Source organism: Schistocerca serialis, chromosome 9 (assembly GCF_023864345.2).
Source record: "Schistocerca serialis cubense isolate TAMUIC-IGC-003099 chromosome 9, iqSchSeri2.2, whole genome shotgun sequence".
Taxonomy (NCBI): domain Eukaryota; kingdom Metazoa; phylum Arthropoda; class Insecta; order Orthoptera; family Acrididae; genus Schistocerca; species Schistocerca serialis.
This window is the reverse complement of record NC_064646.1, coordinates 500,285,206-500,306,848: the sequence shown is the minus strand read 5'-3', so window position 1 is coordinate 500,306,848 and position 21,643 is coordinate 500,285,206. Positions and strand designations below refer to the sequence as shown.

Here is a 21,643-nt window from a genome sequence, read left to right as displayed (position 1 = left end):
GCAATTCTGGTGACGACTTGGAAGGACAGTAAGACTTGGAAACGTGTATCTATTCCGTATAAGTTGTATATAAGCAGTTGGCAGTATTAAAGTTCCAACCCCCTTAGGAGCTTATCTAGAGTAATTTCGCTTCATCATTTTGCGGTTTCATAGCTTTAGAAGAAGCGACCAGAGAGTCCTTTGTTCACTGTGACGCCTGCTCCTCCTCAAGAGTTAACATGCGGTGGACAGCAGGCTCACTGCGGCCGACGTCACGCAGCCTCTGGCAGGCAGCAGTCGGAGGGAGTGCGCGCACGCTGCTCCCTGGCTCGACATTCGCGTCGCTCCCGGGCGCTGCTAAAGGTCGAAAGATGGCCGCGACCGCCACCCGCCGCGTCACACGGAGGGGTGGGGGGCGGCTCGCCTCGCCTCGCCTCGCCTCGCGTGATAACGCTGCCCAGGCTCTGCCTCTCCTGTTGTGGGCAGAAGACTGCGCTGCTAGGCTGTCTTCTCGAGGTCCCCTCATCTCTGCATAACTACTGCAAGCACCTTCTCCCCTCCTCCCCCTCCCCCCCCCCCACCACCCAAACGCGCGCGCTTCCTTCCATTATCAAACTGACGAGTCCTTGATGGCTAATGATGCTTCCTGTCAACCGATCACTGCCTTCAAGAAAACTGTGCCACACATTTCCTTTTTCCTAGATTCGATTCAGGACGCCCTTGTTAGTTACTCGATCTGACCATCTACACTCAAGCGCCAAAGAAACTGCTGTAGGTATGCGTATTCGGGTACAGAGTTACGAAGTGCAACGCTTCCCCAAATTGCTGCACATTTCAATGCTGAACCTTCAACAAGTGTCAGCGTGCGAACCATTCAGTGAAACATCATCGATATGGGCTTTCGGAGCCGAAGGCCCACTCTTTGGCCCTCTGCACGACACAAAGCTCCTAGTCCCCCCAAGTCTCCCCTGGGCCCGTCTACACCGACATTGGACTGTTGATGACTGGAAACATGTTGCCTGGTCGGACGAGTCTCGTGTCAAATTGTATCGACCGTAGGGACGCGTATGGGTATGGAGACAACCTCATGAATCTATGGACCCAGCCTGTCAGCAGGGGTGGAGGCGCTCTAATGGTGTAGGGCCTGTGCAATTGGTGTGATATACTTGGTAAGAATCTAATATGTGACACGTACGTAAGCATCCTGTCTGATCACCTGCATCCATTCATGTCCATTCTGCATTCGACGGACTGGGGCAATTCCAGCTGGATAATGCGACACGCCACACGTCCAGAATTGTTACGGAGTGGCTCCAGGAACACTCCTCTGAGTTTAAACACTTCCGATGGCCGCCAAACCTCTTGAGACGTTAACATTATTGAGCATATGTGGGATGCCTCCGTCTGTGGATCCCAGACAAAATTGTTATGTGCGTATTATTTCAGTACTGTAGCCAACATAATTATTGTACTTAAAAGTTCGCAACAAGTCGCCTGATTATATAAACGAGTATGAAGTTTAAGCTATAAAAAGAAGACCAAATTGAATTTATATACCACCTAAAATTTTTATTCCAACGCATGTATTCAACACCTCAAAACAAAGTTCTCCAAAATCCTTTAAAAATTTATTCTGCATTAATGTTGTTACAATGTATATTGTTCGTACTGTGTGGTAATGTTTCTCTTCTGCTACGTGATACTCGCACCTAATAGTTTCCAGACGTCTTATTTGTTTACAAAATATGCCAATATACATGTGATGTGTGGAAGGAACAGTGAAAGGAACGTGTGACCACTGTAGGTACTCTATTTACTTACTTTATTTATTTTTACCGTTAGATATACGATTACTTTTTTGTCAAAAGAGCCCAAAACCATGTTCTGAAATAGTGTTTTGTTTCTCCACTAGACAGTTCCTCCAAAAAATCACACACGCACATGTCATACTAATAAATGTAAATCCATCTTATGATGGTTTAAAGCTTTGAAACGCATCGTGGTGATAAATAAACAGTGACTGGTAACAGTAAACTTGTTGTTTCATTTAAAGGAGTGTTGAACGAGAAATGGCCTGTCGATGGACAGCACAGTTCCTGCTAGTTCAAAAATGTTCAGATGTGTGTGAAATCTTATGGGACTTAACCGCTAAGGTCATCAGTCCACACCCATGCCCGAGGGAGGACTCGAACCTCCGCCGGGACCAGCCACACAGTCCATGACTGCAGCGCCTCAGACCGCTCGGCTAATCCCGCGCGTCTCCTGCTAGTTCCGCAGTGCAGACGAGAAAGCGTTCGAAAGGCTTGATACAACGACGTATCCTGGCGGGAGCGTGTTTATAACGGAGTAGCCTATGCCGGTCTACACGCCTTACCGTTTTCGAATATTTCTCGTATTATTTTGCGAAGAGTTCCAGCCTCAACGCTAACAAGCATTGTATCACTGTACTTTTTTCAATTGCTTTCCGATTCCATTAAAAAAGTAAATCATTTTATTTGAAAAAAAAATGATAGTTGCTTCAATATCTCGATCGATATAACAGGACACTTTTTAGCATACGTCTTAGTGTAATATCATTTCCCAGATTTCTCGTTTAGACACCTGGAGCCGTGCAAGAAATGAGAAAGATGTTACGTCTCACATGACTCGCCCTGTACTTAACTCGTAGACAAGCAGAGTTGTGTAAGGCGTGTCGGCTCATTCTATGTTCTTACATCTGTGCCTACTGGCGCAATACATCTCTGTCTAGTCGCCGGGTAGGGTTTTGGTCGCCTGGTCGCCTTTTAGTTGAGTCTTTGGTTGTAGTTTCTTGGAGCGGGTTGTTGACCACATGGGCAGGCAGTCATTTACAGTCAGGGAGGGAGGGGGAGAGAGAGAGAGAGAGAGAGAGAGACATGTGACGTACAGTGACCTGTTCACGGAGATTACTGGCGCACTGGTGGTCGGTGGAGTTGTTGGTCGACAATACTTCGGCCAAATGTCGACACAGCCGGTTTACGCTGGATTAAGGAGGCACAGTTGCTGATGTGAGTGTTGGAGTGCTGCTCATTTATCGTACCGTCTGTCTTGCCCTTTGGCGATAAGGTATTCGTTAATTGATTGACCCATGTGCTCCCGTGTTGAGCATGCTCCCGCCACGCTGAATAGCGCATGGTTCTCCGTCACTCAAGTCTTAAATGTACCTTTTGGTACCTTTGTTTGAAATTATCTGAGTGCCATATGTGATGTGTTTTAAAGATTTCTTTTAATTGCAACTTGGTCAGTGCCTTTTTATCTTGTCATTCGGGCCTCAAAATAATCGTGTTGTGTCTTCTAGGCCCCTTTTAAATATATAGGCCCGAAATAGATACGTACAGTGAAGAGCCAAATAAACTGGCACACCCGCCTAATACCGTGTAGGGCCCCCGCGAGCACGCAGAAGTGCAGAAACACGACGTGGCATAGACTCGACTAATGTGCTGCAGAGAATTGACACCATGAATTATACTGGACTGTCAATAAATCCGTAAGAGTACGACGGGGTGGCGATTTCTTCTGAATAGCACGTTGCAAGGAATCCCAGATAAGCTCAATAATGTTTATATGGCCGGCGGGAGTGGCCGAGCGGTTCTAGGCGCTTCAGTCTGGAACCGCGCGACCGCTACGGCCGCAGGTTCGAATTCTGTCTCGGGCATGGATGTGTGTGTTGTCCTTAGTTTAGTTAGGTTTAAGTAGTTCTAAGTTCTAGGGGACTGATGACCACAGAAGTTAAATCCCATACTGCTCAGAGCCATTTGAACCAATATTTATGTCCGGAGAGTTTGGCGGCCAGCGGAAATGTTTAAACTCGGAAGAGTGTTAGTGGAGCCACTCTGTAGCGATTCTGGACGTGTGGCGTGTAGCATTGTCCTGCTGAAACTGCCCAAGCTCGTAGGAATGCAAGATGGAGACGAATGGATGTAGGTGATCAGACAGGATGCTGATGTACGTATCACCTATCAGAGACGTACATCGTATATGCACATGCCCCCCACCATCAGAGAGCCTCCACCAGCTTGAACAGTCCCATACTGACAAGCAGGGTCCATGGATTCATGGGGTTGTCTCCATACCCATGCATGTCCTTCCGATCGATACAGTTTGAAACGTCTTATTGGGCAACATGTTTCCCGTCAACAGTCCACTGCTTCCCTTTCATCCCCCTCGACTCTTATAACTGCCATCTGGTTTCTATACAAATTGTAAATAGCCTTTCGCTCCCTGTATTTTACCCCTGCTACCTTCAGAGCCGGCCGCGGTGGTCTCGCGGTTAAGGCGCTCCGTCCGGAACAGCGCGACTGCTACGGTCGCAGGTTCGTATCCTGCCTCGGGCATGAATGTGTGTGATGTCCTTAGGTTAGTTAGGTTTAAGTAGTTCTAAGTTCTAGGGGACTGATGACCACAGATGTTAAGTCCCATAGTGCTGAGAAGCATTTGAACCATTTTTGAACCTTCAGAATTTGAAAGTGAGTATTCCAGTCCACATTGTCAAAAGCAGTCTCTAGGTCTACAAATGCTGGAAACGTAGGTTTGCCTTTCGTTAATCTGTTTTCTAAGGTAGGTCGTCGGAACAGTATTGCCCCTCGTGTTCTAACATTTCTACGGAATCCAAACTGATCTTCCCCGAGGTCGGCTTCTACCAGTTTTTCGATTCGTCTGTAAAGAATTCGTGTTAGTATTTTGCAGCCGTGGCTTATTAAACTGATAGTTCGGTAATTTTCACATCTGTCAACCCCTGCTTTGTTTGGGACTGGAATTATTATATTCTTCTTGAAGTCTGAGGGAATTTGGCCTGCATCTTTCTCACCTGATGATAGAGTTTTTTCAGGGCTGGCTCTCCCAAGGCTATGAGTAGTTGTAACGGAATGTTGTGTACTCCTGGGGTCTTGTTAGGTCGTGTAAAATGCAATAAATATCAATACCGCTAATTAGAAGTCATGCACTAACAGCAGAGATGGAAGCATACCTCTAGCGTTCAATCAATTCGTGGGTGTGATACTCCGCGTGAAGAAAAATGACGTTAGCCATATGAAGCTGACAATAAATGAAGCGTAATAAAGAAAACACTTTGTGCAATGGACGTGGTGCTGAAAGCTGGGAAATGGTTGGGAAGAGAATTTCGTCACTCCGCGACACGGGTGGGCTCCCGCTGTCATGTTGGAGGGGGAGGGAGTGAAACACAGCCGCCGAGTGACTCTCTCTCTCTCTCTGTCTCTCTCTCTCAAGTCACAGCTCGGGTCGAGACCGGTCGTCATTTAAGTGAAACAGCTGTGCAGAAAATTAAGACCGCCGCGGCTCTGCCGGGGAATCCAGCCAGATGGAGATGAATCCTGTGCTCCGGGGCAGCTCGGCACCAGTAATTACATTCCGCGAGCCGACCTGAGCGACGGTGCGACGGCGCCTGCGCTCAAAAAGACGCGTCTCTGCGTGACCGCGCGCGTCTCTCTGTGTCGTCGCGTTGTTATGAGGCCCGCCGCTCCAGCTACTCGCTGGATGGCGACTCTCGTCGTTTGTGGAAGTGCGAGCCGCTGGAAATTTCCATTACTACTGCAGTGCTCGAGCAATGCATTGCCGGCTCGTATGCAAACCTTATGAATCCGCAGGTACGGCTGTATGAGAAAGGTCCTAGTCCCGAACGTTTTGGTTATTAAAATGCTACGAAACGTCGTTTCCTCCCTATTCAACATTTTCATATTGCTTCAGTTCAAGACTGTGATGTCATACTTCTCTTTTAGCCTCTCCGTAATAACGTCTAGCGTTTCTCGAGATTTCGCTGTCAAAAATCACTATCGCTCTCCGCCGCGCCATTCTGTAAAGAGTCAGGCTGTACGAATAAAACGTCGCAAAGTTTTGGCATTTCAGGTGGAAAATTGTCGTTGATCCATTACAGTCTGATGTAAATTTGTGCTTTTTTACAATTATGATTATAAAAAAGCTGACACATCCAGAAAATAGTGCTTGGATGTTAATGAAACTCCTTTGTGTTCATACCGTCTTTCGCGGGTAGCCTGTCACCCTATGCCACAAAGCAGTAAGAGTACAGGGCTGTGACGAGGCAGTCTTTCGACCTTTAAGGCATCAATGATGATGATGATGATTAGTGTTTTAGGGCGCACGAAGGCATCAAGTTACTACAGTCACGTAAAGACAGAAATAATGGTCTGGCATATAGACACCTACCATTCGTTTGCTAGCTGTCTGTGTGTCATATCAGTACTTCTGTTACGTCAATATAGTAACGTCGTGTCGTGTAAGTGTACTCATAGAGCGTTGCGGTCGTGTGATGGGCTACGTCTGAAACGCGCTACGAAAATAGGTGTTCTGTTAACAACTGGTGACTACTTTCTACGACCTGTCAGCTTTTTTTAGACTCATAATAAAAATCATCAGAAATGGTCACCCGCCTCCCGCACGATTCCCTGTCGTAGTTACAGCAAATTTGCGCTTCTCTTTCCGCTGCGGTAGAAAACAGTGTGTATCTCGCACAAAAAACGCGTTAAAAATTTAGAATTGACTTGAGCTATGGATATATGTAGTGTCTGTAACATGACAAATATCTGTCCTTAATTTTACGACGGCAGTTCAGTAAGTAATGCAACACATTTTTTTTCTCGGCCAATTTTGGTTGAAAAAACCGGAAATTTCTTGTGGAATATTTTCAAACATTCCCGCTTCGTCTCGTATAGTTTCATTCACTTCCGACAGGTGGCAGCGCTGTACGGAGCTGTTAAAATGGCGTCTGTAACGGATGTGCGTTGCAAACAACGGGCAGTGATCGAGTTTCTTTTGGCGGAAAACCAGGGCATCTCAGATATTCATAGGCGCTTGCAGAATGTCTACGGTGATCTGGCAGTAGACAAAAGCACGGTGAGTCGTTGGGCAAAGCGTGTGTCATCATCGCCGCAAGGTCAAGCAAGACTGTCTGATCTCCCACGTGCGGGGCGGCCGTGCACAGCTGTGACTCCTGCAATGGCGGAGCGTGCGAACACACTCGTTCGAGATGATCGACGGATCACCATCAAACAACTCAGTGCTCAACTTGACATCTCTGTTGGTAGTGCTGTCACAATTGTTCACCAGTTGGGATATTCAAAGGTTTGTTCCCGCTGGGTCCCTCGTTGTCTAACCGAACACCATAAAGAGCAAAGGAAAACCATCTGTGCGGAATTGCTTGCTCGTCATGTGGCTGAGGGTGACAATTTCTTGTCAAAGATTGTTGAAACATGGGTTCATCACTTCGAACCTGAAACAAGCAATCAATGGAGTGGCGCCACATCCACTCCCCTACCGAGAAAAAGTTTAAAGCCATACCCTCAGCCGGTAAAGTCATGGTTACAGTCTTCTGGGACGCTGAAGGGGTTATTCTGTTCGATGACCTTCCCCATGGTCAAACGATCAACTCTGAAGTGTATTGTGCTACTCTTTTTAAATTGAAGAAACGACTTCAGCGTGTTCGTAGGCACAAAAATCTGAACGAACTTCTCCTTCTTCATGACAACGCAAGACCTCACACAAGTCTTCGCACCCGAGAGGAGCTCACAAAACTTCAGTGGACTGTTCTTCCTCATGCACCCTACAGCCCCGATATCTCGCACCGTCGGATTTCCATATGTTTGGCCCAATGAAGGACGCAATCCGTGGGAGGCACAACGCGGATGATGAAGAAGTTATTGATGCAGTACGACGTTGGCTCCGACATCGACCAGTGGAATGGTACCGTGCAGGCATACAGGCCTTCATTTCAAGGTGGCGTAAGGCCGTAGCATTGAATGGAGATTACGTTGAAAAATAGTGTTGTGTAGCTAAAAGATTGGGGAATAACCTGGTGTATTTCAATGCTGAATAAAACAACCCCTGTGTAAGAAAAAAATGTGTTGCATTACTTATTGAACTGCTCTCGTAATTAGTGCCTCAAACGTATCACGTCATATCTCGACAGCTGTTGCACTCACTGAAACACTTTATTTGCTGATTACCAGTGGAGTTTTCAAAGAGTTTTTCACATTGCGTTTGCTATATGTGAGTTTCAAAGAACTGCGCTCTTTCTCACTTTTTTTAAAATTCGTAACATATGACATTTAAAACCTTTAAACTACAAAGCACTTAAAAATAATGAATTTCGGGGTATGTCTAAATAGTGTGTGTAAACTTCTCTGAAGAGCCAAAGAAACTGGTACACATGCCTAATATTGTGTAAGGCCCCCGTGAGCACACAGAAGTGCCACAACAGGAAGTGGCGTGGACTCGACTAATGTCTGAGGTAGTACTCGAGGGAATTAACACCATGAATCGTGCAGGGCTTTAAGAGTAAAGAGATAAGAGTGCGAGGGGGCTGGGGATCTCTTCTGAACAGCAAGTTGCAACGCATCCCAGATATGCTCAATAATGTTCATGTCTGTGGAGGTTGGTAGCCAGCGGAAGAGTGTTCCTGGAGCCACTCTGTGTAGCAATTCTGGACGTGTGGGGTGTCGTACTGTCCTGCTGGAATTGCCCAAGTCCGTCGGAATGCGCAATGAACATGAATAGATGAAGGTGATCAGCCAGGTTGCTTACGTACGTGCCACCTGTCAGAGTCGTATCTAGACGTATATTCTAATGTCACTCCAACTGCACACGCCCCACACCAGCACAGAGCCTTCACGAGCTCGAATAGTCACTGCTGACATGGCTCTGAGTGGTATGGAACATCTGAGGTCATCAGTCCCCTAGAACTTAGAACTACTTAAACCTAACTAACCTAAGGACATCACACACATCCATGCCCGAGGCACGATTGGAACCTGCGACCCTAGTGGTCGCGCGGTTCCAGACTGACGCGGCCGGTCTGACTTGCAGGGTCCAAGGAGTCATGAGGTTGTCTCCATACCCATACACGTCCATTCACTTTATACAATTTGAAACGATTCTCGTCCAACCAGGCAACATGTTTCCAGCTATCAACAGTCCAACGTCGGTATTGACGGGTCCAGGCGAGGCGTAAAGCTTTGTGTCGTGCAGCCATCAAGGGTACACGAGTGGATCTTCGGCTCCGAAAGCCCATATCGATGACGTTTCGTTGAATGGTTTGCACGTTGACACTTATTGAAGGTTCAGCATTGAAATCTGTAGCAATTTGCTGAAGGTTTGCACTTCTGTCACGTTGAACGATTCTGTTCAGTCGTTGGTTCCGTTCTTGCAGAATCTTTTTCCGGCCTCAGCGATGTCGGAGATTTGGTGTTTTACCGTATTCCTGACATTCACGGTACACTCGTGAAATGGTCGTCCGGGGGGGGGGGGGGGGCTGTTCTGGCGTGCCGAATGGTGGCGGTGCTGAACGAGTCACGTTGATGATCGGGTGGAGGGGGGGAGGGAGGGGCGAGAGAACAGCAACAGCGCGGTGGACTGAGAGCCCGTTCACAGGTGGCGGGGCGCTGATCGTCTGCCAGAAGCTCGGCTGACGGCGGTAGCAGGAAAGCACGAGGCTGGCCGTATTTAAGGCCCGGCCGGACAGAAAGCTGTCATTCAGCGGCGAGGCACGTCACACAGGAAGCGTCTCCCACAGAGCGGCTGATGGCAGTACACGTGAAAAAGTGAGTTTCCGGAATTTCTTGCTGCAAAAAATAATGTAAATGAAGCAAGACTACGTCAGTTCCTGTAATTAGTTTTTCGGTAGAAAACCACTTCTTTCAGTTTTGTGCGTTTTCGTGACTATAAAATACTTCTCATTCGATTCTGATGAAAATAATTGGCACAAAAGGTTGCTATTTTCACATTATAGCTTGATGAAGTAGTGTCTGTTTTGATGATGTTAGGCATAGTTACTGTGATACTTACTTTGGAAGTATCGCCGTGCGGTCTAAGGCGCTGCAGTCATGGACTGTGCGGCTGGTCCTCGCGGAGGTTCGAGTCCTCCCTCGGGCATGGGTGTGTGTGTTTGTCCGTAGGATAATTTAGGTTAAGTAGTGTGTAAGCTTAGGGACTCTTGACCTCAGCAATTAAGTCCCATAAGATTTCACACACACTTGAACATTTTTCGAAGTACCGTATAGCTTATTCAGTTCCGAGAACTTTTCAAACCACCCTCGTATGTGGGGTCTAGGAAGCTAGCCTTATCGGTTCGCTAGACAAACAATTTAAACAAATGGTATTAATGAGTTTTATTACAAAAACGTAAATGACAATTACACAGATGTGTCGCAAGCAAAGGGCGACGTACAAAATTAGTAATCTCTTCAGTATAACAATTCCCAAGTCCGTGTTACATAGAGTGTACAAGCGAAGTAACGAGCGTGGAGGCTTCTATCCAAGTCGCTAGTTTTGAAGCTACTATTGAACTGGGCGTCGCCAGTCTGTCGCGGCGCTTATGACTCTCCACATAGGGGCCACTGTACTGTACTTCATTTTTATGGTATGTCCGAAAATTAAAATTTTTGCAAAAATATTTACCATTTTGAACGAGTTTTGCAGCTATCTCCCTCCAGGCTTCGGCCTTCTTCAAAATGTTCTTATTACCTGCATGGCCTGTATCTGCAAGAAGTTGTACTTCCTCGCCCGTTCGATAAGTTTTTCTTTCTGCGTGATTTCCCCTAAGTGCACTGCACGCTCACCGATATGACAGATCTGCTTGCCGTCGCCGCCGCTTCTCGTTCAGCCGTCGGTGTGGGTACACTGATCCTCTTACGAACACGACCATAAATGCGACGAATCTGTATTTTGAGACCGGCTGTCGCCCGCCGCTGGCCAGTCGCTGCGGCAGCAATACCACCCTGTGTTTGACTGAGACAATGCCACAGCACGCTTCTCAGAGACGCGATGCCAGCAGTGACTCAAGGTTGCAGACAGCGTTCTTTCTGAAACTTCCTGACAGATTAAAACTGTGTGCCGGACCGAGACTCGAACTCTGGACCTTTGCCTTCGCGGGCAAGTGCTCTACCATCTGAGCTACCCAAGCACGACTCACGACTCGTCCTCACAGCTTCAGTTCTGCCAGTACTTCGTCCCCTACTTTCCAGACTTCACAGGAGCTCTCCTGCAAACAGCCTCACAGGTCTCGAGTTCGATTCTCGGTCCAGACAGGTTTCATCTGTCAGGAAGTTCCATATCAGAGCACACTCCGCTGCAGAGTGAAAATCTCATTCTGGAACCATCCCCTAGGCTGTGGCTAAGCCACGTCTCCGCAATATCCATGCCTCTAATGTGATCGGACGTATTTTTATACTTTGGGCGAACAATTTAATTTCGCCTATTTAAATGCGAAAATTCAAATCTCTGTGTGATATACCAAAATGTGACAAGATGTATTCACGTAACAACAAAACTTCTGCAACAACGAACTCCAAATATTTAGATCAATTCAACCTAAAACGTGAGAATTTCAGCTTCGTGAGTCAGACCCCTACAGAAGAAGAACTGGAGCCAACTCTACACGAAAAGGTAAGTAAACTAGAAAGTTTACTGTATTCTTCGCGTCTCTCAATTTTTTTATAAAAGACTTTGCTCGTTGTGGACAATAGTAGAAATTAGAAAGGAGGGGGGGGGGGGGAGATTACAAGTCGCTTGCTCACTCTGCCACAACACGACATGGCATGGACTCGACTAATGTCGGAAGTAGTGCTGGAGGGAAATGACACCATGAATCCTTCTGGGCTGTCCATAAATCCGTAAGAGTACGAGAGGTTGGAGATATCTTCTGAACAGCACGTTGCAAGACATCCAGATATGCTAAATAATGTTAATGTCTGGGGAGTTTGGTGGGCAGCTGAAGAGTTTAAACTCAGAAGAGTACTCCTGGAGCCACTCTGTAGCAATTTTGGATGTGTGTGGTGTCGTGTTGTTCTGCTGGAATTGCCCAAGTCCGTTGGAATGTACAATGGACACGAATGGATGCAGGTGATCAGACAGGATGCTTACGCGCGTGTCACCTGTCGGAGTCGTATCTAGACGTATCAGAGGTCCCATATCGCTCCAGCTTCGCACGCTCCACACCATTACAGAGCCTCCACCAGCTTGAACAGTCGCCTGCTGAAATGCAGGGTCCATGGATTCATGAGGTTGTCTCCATACCCGTACACGTCCATCCGCTCGATACAATTTGAAACGGGACTCGTCCGACGAGGCAACATGTTTCCAGTCATCAACAGTCCAATGTCGGTGTTGACGGGCCCAGGCGAGGCGGAAAGCTTTGTGTCGTGACGTCATCAAGGGTTCACGAGTGGGCCTTCGGTTTCGAAAGCCCATATCGATGATGTTTCGTTGAATGATTTGCACGCTGACACTTGTTAATGGCCCAACGCTGAAATCTGCAGCAATTTGCGGAAGGGTTGCACTTCTGCCACGTTGAACGTTTCTCTTCAGTCGTCGTTGATCCCGCTCTTGCAGAAAGTTTTTCCGGCCGCAGCGATGTCGGAGATTTGGTGTTTTACCGGACTCCTGATATTCCCTGTACGCTCATGAAATGGTCGTACGCGAAAATCCTCACTTTATCGCTACCTCGGAGATGCCACGTTCAAACTCACTTACATCTTGATAACCTGCCCTTCTAGCAGCAGTAACCGATCTGACAACCGTGGCATTTTTTTCCCCTTTATTGTTACTTCATTCCTCAATGAGGCCGGCCGGCAGCGGCCTACATACGCCGCTCTTCGGCCAAGAGACATAACAGATAGACATAGAGGACAGAGAAACATATAAAGAGCATGGTAATACATGATGAACATATTCACAATATATTAGAAGTCGTGCGACGGAACACGTGAACACACATAGACATCCAGTTGGAGACACGAACACTGGAACATTGGAGAACACTGATGAAAACACTGTAGCACACAACGTAGAAACACTGACGCTCGGAAACACTGGTGACGATCATCGGCGAAGCACTCACAAACACACTGATGAACTTGGGGGTGTGGTGCTGCGTCCAGGTGGAAGGGAGAGGCTGGAGGGCGGGAAGGAGGGAGGTGGAGCCAGTGGGAGAGAAAAAGGGAGGGGGAGGGGAGAGGGTAGGGGTGTGTGTGGAAGCCTGCCGAGGGGGGAGGAGGGAGAGAAGGAAAAACACAGGAGGAGGAAGGGGACGATCAAAGATGGTAGGAGGGGTAGATGGAGGGGATGAGAGCATCATCAGGGAGTTGGTGGAAGACACCTTTGGCAAGGGTATGGAGTGTGGTAAGATGGAAAGTGGGTGGGATGCAGGTGTACAGGCACAGCAGCATTCAAGGGTGGGAAAGGATGGAAGAGACAAGCAGGTGAGGGGGGATCAAGTTTACAGGAGGTGTAAAGGATCTGTATCCATTCAAGTAAGAGGAGGAGGTGTGGGAAAGGAATTAAGTAGTAGAGGATCCGTGTGGGGGATGGGAGGCGGGTGTGATAGGCGAGGCGGTGCGTGTGGCATTCCAGGATTTGAAGGGACTTGTAGAAGGTAGGAGGAGCGGAGATCCAGGCGGAATTGGCATAACAGAGGATGGGGCAGATGAAGGATTTGTAGGGGTGGAGGATTGTGATGGAGTCCAGAGCCCATGTGTTGCCAGAAAGAAGCTTGAGGAGGTGGAGTCGGGAGGGGGCCTTGGCTTGGATTGTCTGGAGACTGGGGGTCCAGGAGAGGCGACGGTCAAGGTGATGCCAAGTTACTTGAGGGTGGGCATGAGGTTAATAGGACGGCCACGAATGGTGAGATAAAGGTCAAGGAGGCGGAAGGAAGGGGTGGTTTTGCCTACAATGATAGCCTGGGTTTTGGAAGGATTGACCTTGAGCAGCCACTGGTTGCACCAAGTGGTGAACAGGTCAAGATGGGATTGGAGAAGGTGCTGGGGGTGTTGCAGGGTGGGGGCGAGGGCAAGGAAGGCAGTGTCATTAGCAAATTGGAGAAGGTGTAGGGGGGGGGGGGGGTGAGGGCTGTAGCATGTCCACCGTGTAAAGAAGGTAGGGAATAGGGGAGAGGACGGAACCTTGGGGCACACCGGTGGAAGGGTGGAAGGTATAGGAATCCGTGGTATGGATGGCGACGTAGGAAGGACGGTGAGAAAGGAAGGAGGCCATCAGACAGACGTAGTTAATAGGAAGGGGAAGATTTGGAGCTTGAAGAGGAGACCGGAATGCCATACACGTAGGCGAGAGAGAGGACGATGGCGGAGCGACGGGAATTTAACTTTCTGGAGAGGAGGTGAGTGAGGTGAAGGAGAAGGTCATCGGCAGAGAACTATGCCGAAAGCCACATTGGGTAGAGGGAAGGAGGCGGTGCCGGTGGAGGTGCTGGTGGATGTGTCGGGTGAGCATGGATTCCAGGACCTTGCTGAAGACAGAGGTAAGGCTGACAGGACGGTAGGAGGAGACAGCAGATGTCGGTTTGTCGGGTTTGAGGCCCATCTGGATCCGGGAGGTTTTCCACAGGTAGAAGCCGGTGGACAAGACTACATTATATAGTCTGGCCAGGGTGGAGAGGAAAGAGGCGGGAGCTTCACGGAGGTGACGGTAGGTAACACGGTCGTGGTTGGGAGGGGTGTTGCGTTTCGTGCGTAGTGTAGCTATGATCAGGGGTGTAGAGTTCAGTAACAACCGTGGCAGACACTTGTTGTCTTATATAGGTGTTGCCTACCGCAGCGTCGTATTCTGCCTTTTCACATATCTCTGTATTTGAATACGCATGCCTATAGCAGTTTCTGTGGCGTTTCAATTTATTTTGGTGGAGCCGTCTCAGAGGGCTTGCGGAGTTCCAAGGTTCCGCGGAGCAGCCTTCGCGTGCTGCTGGTCCAGTACGTTAACACAGACTGTGTGCAGTGGCGTGTACTGAAATGCCGTGTTGTTGTGTTGCAGGCGGAGCACGAGAGGAGTACACCGCTGCTGCCGACACGCCCATGGAAGCGCACCTGCGGCTCCACTGAAACGTGAGTACACCGGACAGTACGGCAGAGCGGAGGGCTTCGGCGGTGAGGATGCGCGGTCACACGGCCGCACGCCGCCCGCCGCCCGCTACGGGAATTTCCAATGTGGGCTTTTTGCGGCTCCGGCCGCGGGTTGTGATTTATTGCGGGCCTCGAGCTCTCGGCGTGTCCGCGACGCCGCGTTATTGATGACGCGCTAAATCCGGAGCCCGTCTGCTGCCCCCCCCCCCTCCCCCTCTGCTCCCCTGCACCCCAATGTACTCGCGCACACGCCTACACCACTGGTTGGTCCGTGATGCATCTTCCTCCCGGCCCTCGGTTCAGAAGCTACTGGTCAGAGGGGAGTTTGCTAAAGTGTGCGTCATTTACGACGGCGGCCGAGTTTAGGATCGTTCTGCGCACCTGACGTCACAAAACACAGTCAGCGAATGAACAGAGAACGACGTTGCCAGAGCTCGACTGCAGTGCAGAGCACGGACGAGTGTCTTGTTTTAGAAATTTTCAGTCATAAATAAAGTAATAGAACAAAAGCAATGTCTTGATAGCAGACTTTCTTTTATAGAAAGTTTGGAAATAGCATTCTTTATGCCAATTGCTTCATATTCTATTAATTAATTAAACCAAACAAGCAATAAGCCTCCTAATTCAGGCGGTAGCAAGGAAAGATGTTTGTATCATTCTCACTAACCGCTTTTACGCAATAAAGATCAGCGGTAATTGTTTATTTCCTATTGTACTGCGACGAAACGTGAGTAATTCATAGGCATACCAACAGTGTTTGTCGGTATTTTGCGTCCTAGTTTAAAGTCCTCCAGGAATTATATTCAGTGACGAGCTGCGTTAGCGTAATGGTAAAAGTGTTTGGCTGCTAAGCGTAAGGTTCCGAGTTCAAGCCTTGTTCGGTGTTTTTTTATCATAGTATGGTCTACATAGAAGTTTGAATGTCATTTAAAGGGTTGTTCATCGTCATCGTTCAAAATGAAAGCTACGCACACAAAAAATATTTTTCCTATGGCACAATCCCTGTGCGCCCATCTTTTACATCTAAGACACTGTACCCATTATTGAATTCTTTTTGATTGCTTGTATCGTTTCAAGCAGTAAATACGAAGGTAATTTTCATCCTCTTCATCAGACAGCTGGAGGCAGTAAGAGAAAGAAAGACGTGGCTGGAACATTAGTTGAGACGGGCGTACTTGGCAACAGAAGCTTTGGAAGGAGAGTCAGGGGAACGAGGAGATACAAGGCGATAGACGACTTAAAGGGAAGAGGAAATTACACCTGGAGAGACAAGGGAGCGTAGAGTCGTACCATGTGGAAAACTGCCATTTTTACAGAACACTAATGATGGCATCAGAAATAAGCCTATTCACATTTTTCCTTGTTCTTGCTTTCAGCAGTTTCTTCCACTTACGAGCCCTTGCTCTTACAGAATTAGTTCTTTGGACTTGAGATTTTTAGAATGAGTTTCCAACTGCTGTTGTCTTAAAGTTTCACTCAGTGATGTGTCAGTTACGATGGCGGTGCAAAACAATGCGTAAACGTGCCCCTTCGGGATGTGTGAATTAGTTTCGAAACAACAGTAGTAACTTTCGGGCTTTTAAATTGTACGAATGTAACTTGTAGAGTAATATCCTGTAAAAGAACACATAATCTCTTCCAATTGTAAAAGGTATGTTCCGCTGGAGGTTCGACACTCCAGTAACAAAATGCACCCACATGCGCACTACCCGCCATAACCACTATGGTACTCATGTTCCGACAAAGGGAGAGCAGCGCAGCGGCGAAGGTTCGCAGGTACCACACAGCTGGTGCAAATCCAAATCCTGTCCGTGTACTTTTCTCCGCGTTATTGATTCGTGGCGAGGAGAGAGTGATCAGACGCTTTACGACCATGCGTGCTTTGCATCAATGCCGATCGAATAAAGAAGTTTTTTTTATTTAAACGAATGTGTTTTGTGATATCGCTTCTGAAAAACGTGTCTCGGTTAAGAATGTATGGGGCGAACAGGCCAGTGGAGCTGTTCCCCAGGTTCTTGAATCTGTTTCAAACACAAGAGTGTGGTGGCCTGGAGAGTACAATAAACCCATCCTGATGTTCTTCGAACCACGCAAATGCACTGCGAGCTTTATAACACGTTGCATTCTCCTGCTGGTAGAGGCCATTGTGCTGAGGAAAACAGAAACTGCGTGTGGGGCTGGACATGATCGGCAAGGATAATATATTGTATTGATTAAAAAGAGTCTTGGTTGCAATTTTATTTTATTTTTTTTATTTTTCAACGACGCGTTTCGCCTTATTTAGGCCTCTTCAGGTTATCTTTTCTAGATGGACGCGAGAGGCACCAAGATCTGCATAACGCGTTCCCGTTCACAGGAGCGAGTAACAGTGAGAAGATTAACGTCTTACTGTTACTCGCTGCTGTGAACGGGAACGCGTTATGCAGATCTTGGTGCCTCTCGCGTCCATCTAGAAAAGATAACCTGAAGATGCCTAAATAAGGCGAAACGCGTCGTTGAAAAATAAAAAAAAAACCTAAATTGCAACCACGACTGTTTTTAACCAGTGCTTTTAAGCACTGGTTTTCTGTTGTGCCACATATGGACTGGAAGAATTTCTATAATATATTGTGTGGAGTGCATCGAGGGAACGCCACGAAAAGACTCCCCCAGACGATAATGCTCCCTACCCCGGTCTGGACCCTTCCTGTGGCTGTTACGCGGCCCTACGTGCCGACGCCCGTACGTGCGATGGGTCCTAAAACGTGATAACGTGATTCATCTTAAATGGCCACGTGTCGCCATTCCACGGACATCGAGTTGCGGTACTGGCGTGCGAACTCCAGCCTTTTTCGCCAACGAACAGCAGTCGGCGTGGGTGCGTGGCCCAGGCGCCTACTGCGGAGGCTCATACGGCAGCAACGTTCGCTGGAGAGGCGTTGAGCACACGCTGTCGGTAGCCCCTCGGTTCGTCTGGACGGTCAGTTGCTCAACAGCTGCACGCCCACTCGCTCCTACACACCTCTGCAGCCGTCGTTCACCCGTGTCGCCTTCGGTGCACCACAATTGTCACTTTTGGGTAACGCCATTGTGCCATGCGCGGTGTACTTTAACGACTGCGACAAGCGAGCAGTTTGCAAACTTAGCAGTTTCGGAAATGCTTCCACTCTTGGCCCGAAAAACCGTACCCATGCACTTTTTGATGTAAGAAAAATCGTTCCGTTTCCGCGTTACTACAGCGACGTCCACTGTTTTCCGCATCCCTCCCGACATGCCTTATTTCCCCCTCCACTGCTAGTGCTGCCACCTACCGTCTTTGAATAGTAAAGGGAGACTAACGTCGAATATGGGCAGTGGCCGCATTAATGTATTTGGACCATAACAACACGACAGCGGTGTTGACAAGTGATAACGAAACAACACTTCTGTGCGGTTAATTAGTAAGTGGCTAAAGTGAGTACCATTGCTACTCCTCTATGCTTCTAATGGCGAGTAAACTGAGTCTGATGTGGTGCAGCCTTTACGTACACCAATAATACTGAGATGTTAGCCATTTATTATAGTTTTCTCGGCGTTTTGGGGAATAATGGAAGTATACAAGATAAAGTTCCTTTTATTTTATATCTACATCTACGAGGGCGTGCTGGGAAGTGATAACCCCCAACTTTTGATAGTGCTCTCAACATCGGTTGCGGTATTACATATCATCTAAATTACTTCGCAGACTCTAGTAGCGACCTTTGCTTCTGGTGGACTCAGAATGGTTGCGTACGACACGAAGAATAAAAATGTGGGATGTTAGTAAAGTTTGTTTCATTTGAAAAGCTTTAAGAGTTTTCACCTAAAAATTTCGGATGTCTTACTTTTCAGCACGCGCTCGTACACACATGCTCCGCGTGCCACCGTATGATCTCCATCTACATGGTTACTCTGCAATTCACACTTAAGTGCTTCGCAGAGGGTTCATCGAACGAAGTGATGCGTGGCTGACGGTACCTTGTACAAGTACTAGACATTTCCTTTCCTGTTCCACTCGAAAACGGTGAGTGAAACATGACTCTCTGTATAGTCTACATCTACATCCACATCCATACTCGGCAAGCAACCTGATGGTGTGTGGCGGAGGGTACCTTGAGTACCTCTATCGGTTCTCCCTTCTATTCCAGTCTCGTACTGTCTCTGCAAAGAAAGATTGTCGGTGTGCTTCTGTGTGGGCTCTGATCTCTCTGATTTTATTCTCATGGTCTCTTCGCGAGGGAGGGAGCAATATACTGCTTGACTCCTCGGTGAAAGTATGTTCTCGAAACGTCAACGAAAGCCCGTACCGAGCTACTGAGCGTCTCTCTTGCAGAGTGTTCCACTGCAGTTTATCTATCATCTCCGTAACGCTTTCGCGATTACTAAACGAATCTGTAACGAAGCGTGCTGCTCTCCGTTGGATCTTCTCTTCTATCAACTCTATCTGGTACGGATCCCACACTGCTGAGCAGTATTCAAGCAGTGGGCGAACAAGGGTACTGTAACCTACTTCCCTTGTTTTCGGATTGCATTTCCTTAGGATTCTTCCAATGAATCTCAGTCTGGCATCTGCTTTACCGACGATCAACTTTATATGATCATTCCATTTTAAATCACTCCTAATGCCTACTTCGAGATAATTTGTGGAATTAACTGCTTCCAGTTGCTGACCTACTATATTGTAGCTAAATGATAAAGGATCTTTCTTTCTGTGTATTCGCAGCACCTTACACTTGTCCACATTGAGATTCAATTGCCATTCCCTGCACCATGCGTCAATTCATTGCAGATCCTCCTGCATTTCAGTACAATTTTCCATTGTTACAACCTCTCGATATACTACAGCATCATCCGCAAAAAGCCTCAGCGAACTTCCGATGTTATCCACAAGGTCATTTATATATATTGTGAATAGCAACGGTCCTACGACACTCCCCTGCGGCACACCTGAAATCACTCTTACTTCGGAAGACTTCTCTCCATTGAGAATGACATGCTGCGTTCTGTTATCTAGGAACTCTTCAATCCAATCACACGATTGGTCTGATAGTCCATATGCTCTTACTTTGTTATTTAAAAGACTATGGGGAACTGTATCAAACGCCTTGCGGAACTCAAGAAACACGGCATCTACCTGGGAACTCGTGTCTGTGGCCCCCTGAGTCTCTCATTTTCTGTAAGCAATAATTTCCTCTGCGAATGTGAATAAACAACGATTTAAAGAGTCAGGCTGTAAGTAAAAAAAAATAAAAAAATAAAAAAAGTCCTATCTTTAAAATGAATGTAGCACTACAAACATATCTGACAAAACGCGAAGCAAATTTTTCGCATTAACTTAAGAATGATGACAGGACCGATACGTCCAAATATTACGTTGCGGCTATACAAGCCAGTAAAGCGACTGTTTGAAGTCATAGCGCCACATTCTGTTACTTATCTTCTCCGAGTAATTTCAGTGGAGTTTGTTTAGTTACCACTTATTGCTAGTAGCGAAAAATACTGCGTTTGATGCTGTTGGTCACATGTACAGTTACACGGCAGCCTTTATATGAACCGTCTGTGTGTAATAAACGTCTTAGGCATGTTCAGGAATTTCTCAGCGTATTCTCGAACTTTTGTTCCTTTTTGGCAACACTCAAGTCTCTGTCCTTCACGGCAGTGACAACTTCAAAGAGCAATTACTAATGAACTTATCTGCCTCCTCGCGATACTGGACGGTTCCGTGTTCACTGCGATTCGTTTGCTCTCGCCTCGCGACATTTTAATTTTCTAGCAGCGGTTTTGGCACGCATAATATCTCTTTGTGTTAGGTGCGACGTATGTCTCAAATAACTATACTGTTTGGTGGATGTTACTGAAAACGTATTAAGTCATTGATTTTTTTCTTACATAACGTGACTATGTAATTCGCTGGACAACAAATACAAGGGGACTTCAGTAAGTAACATATTTTTATGGCAGTGGAGTCCTCTTCTGAATAGCGCGTTGCAAGACATCCCAGATATGCTCAATAATGTTCGTGTCTGGGGAGTTTGGTGGCCAGCGGAAGTATTTAAACTCAGAAGAGTGTTCCTGGAGCCACTCTGCAGCAATTCTGGACGTGTGGGGTGTCGCATTGTTCCGCTGGAATTGTCCAAGGCCGTCGGAATGCACAATGGAAATGAATGGATGCAGGTGATCAGATAGGATGCTTACGTGCGGCCACCTGTCAGAGTCATATCTAGACGTATCAGCAGTCACATATCATTCCAACTGCACACACTGCACACGCCACTACAGAGCCTCCACCAGCTTGAACAGTCTCCTGCTGACATGCAGGGTCCATGGATTCATGCGGTTGTCTCCATACCAGTACACGTGCATCCGCTCGATTCAATTGTAAACGAGACTCGTTCGACCAGGCAACACGTTTCCAGTCATCAACAGTCCAATGTCGGTGTTGACGGTCCCAAGCGAGGCGTAAAGCTTTGTGTCGTGCAGTCATCAAGGGTACACGAGTAGACCTTCGTCTCCGAAAGCCAATATCCACGATGTTTTGTTGGATGGTTCGCACACTGACACTTGTTGATGGCCCAGCGCCGAAATCGAAGGTTTGCACTTCTGTCACGTTGAACGATTCTCTCGACTCGTCGTTGGTCCCGTTCTTGCAGGATTCCTGATATTCGCGGTATACGCGTCGTACGAGAAAATCCTCACTTCATCGGCTACCTCGGAGATACTGTGTCCCATCGCTGGTGCGCCAGCTGTAACACCACTTTCAGACTCACTTA

At 47.5% G+C, this 21,643-nt stretch overlaps 1 protein-coding gene across 4 annotated transcripts in view; it reads left to right on the top strand.

Annotated features, from left to right (window-relative positions):
* Positions 1-21,643, top strand: part of LOC126419062 (uncharacterized) — a 1,102,766-nt gene that overhangs the window by 748,294 nt on the left and 332,829 nt on the right. For all 4 annotated transcript variants that reach the window (XR_007575931.1, XR_007575930.1, XR_007575932.1 and 1 more), the window contains one exon: positions 14,788-14,858. Coding sequence is in view for 1 of the 4 variants with exons in the window: in XM_050086141.1 (XP_049942098.1) it covers positions 14,788-14,858 (71 nt within the window). In the remaining 3 variants the exon portion in view is untranslated. The remainder of the gene's footprint in view (positions 1-14,787; positions 14,859-21,643) is intronic.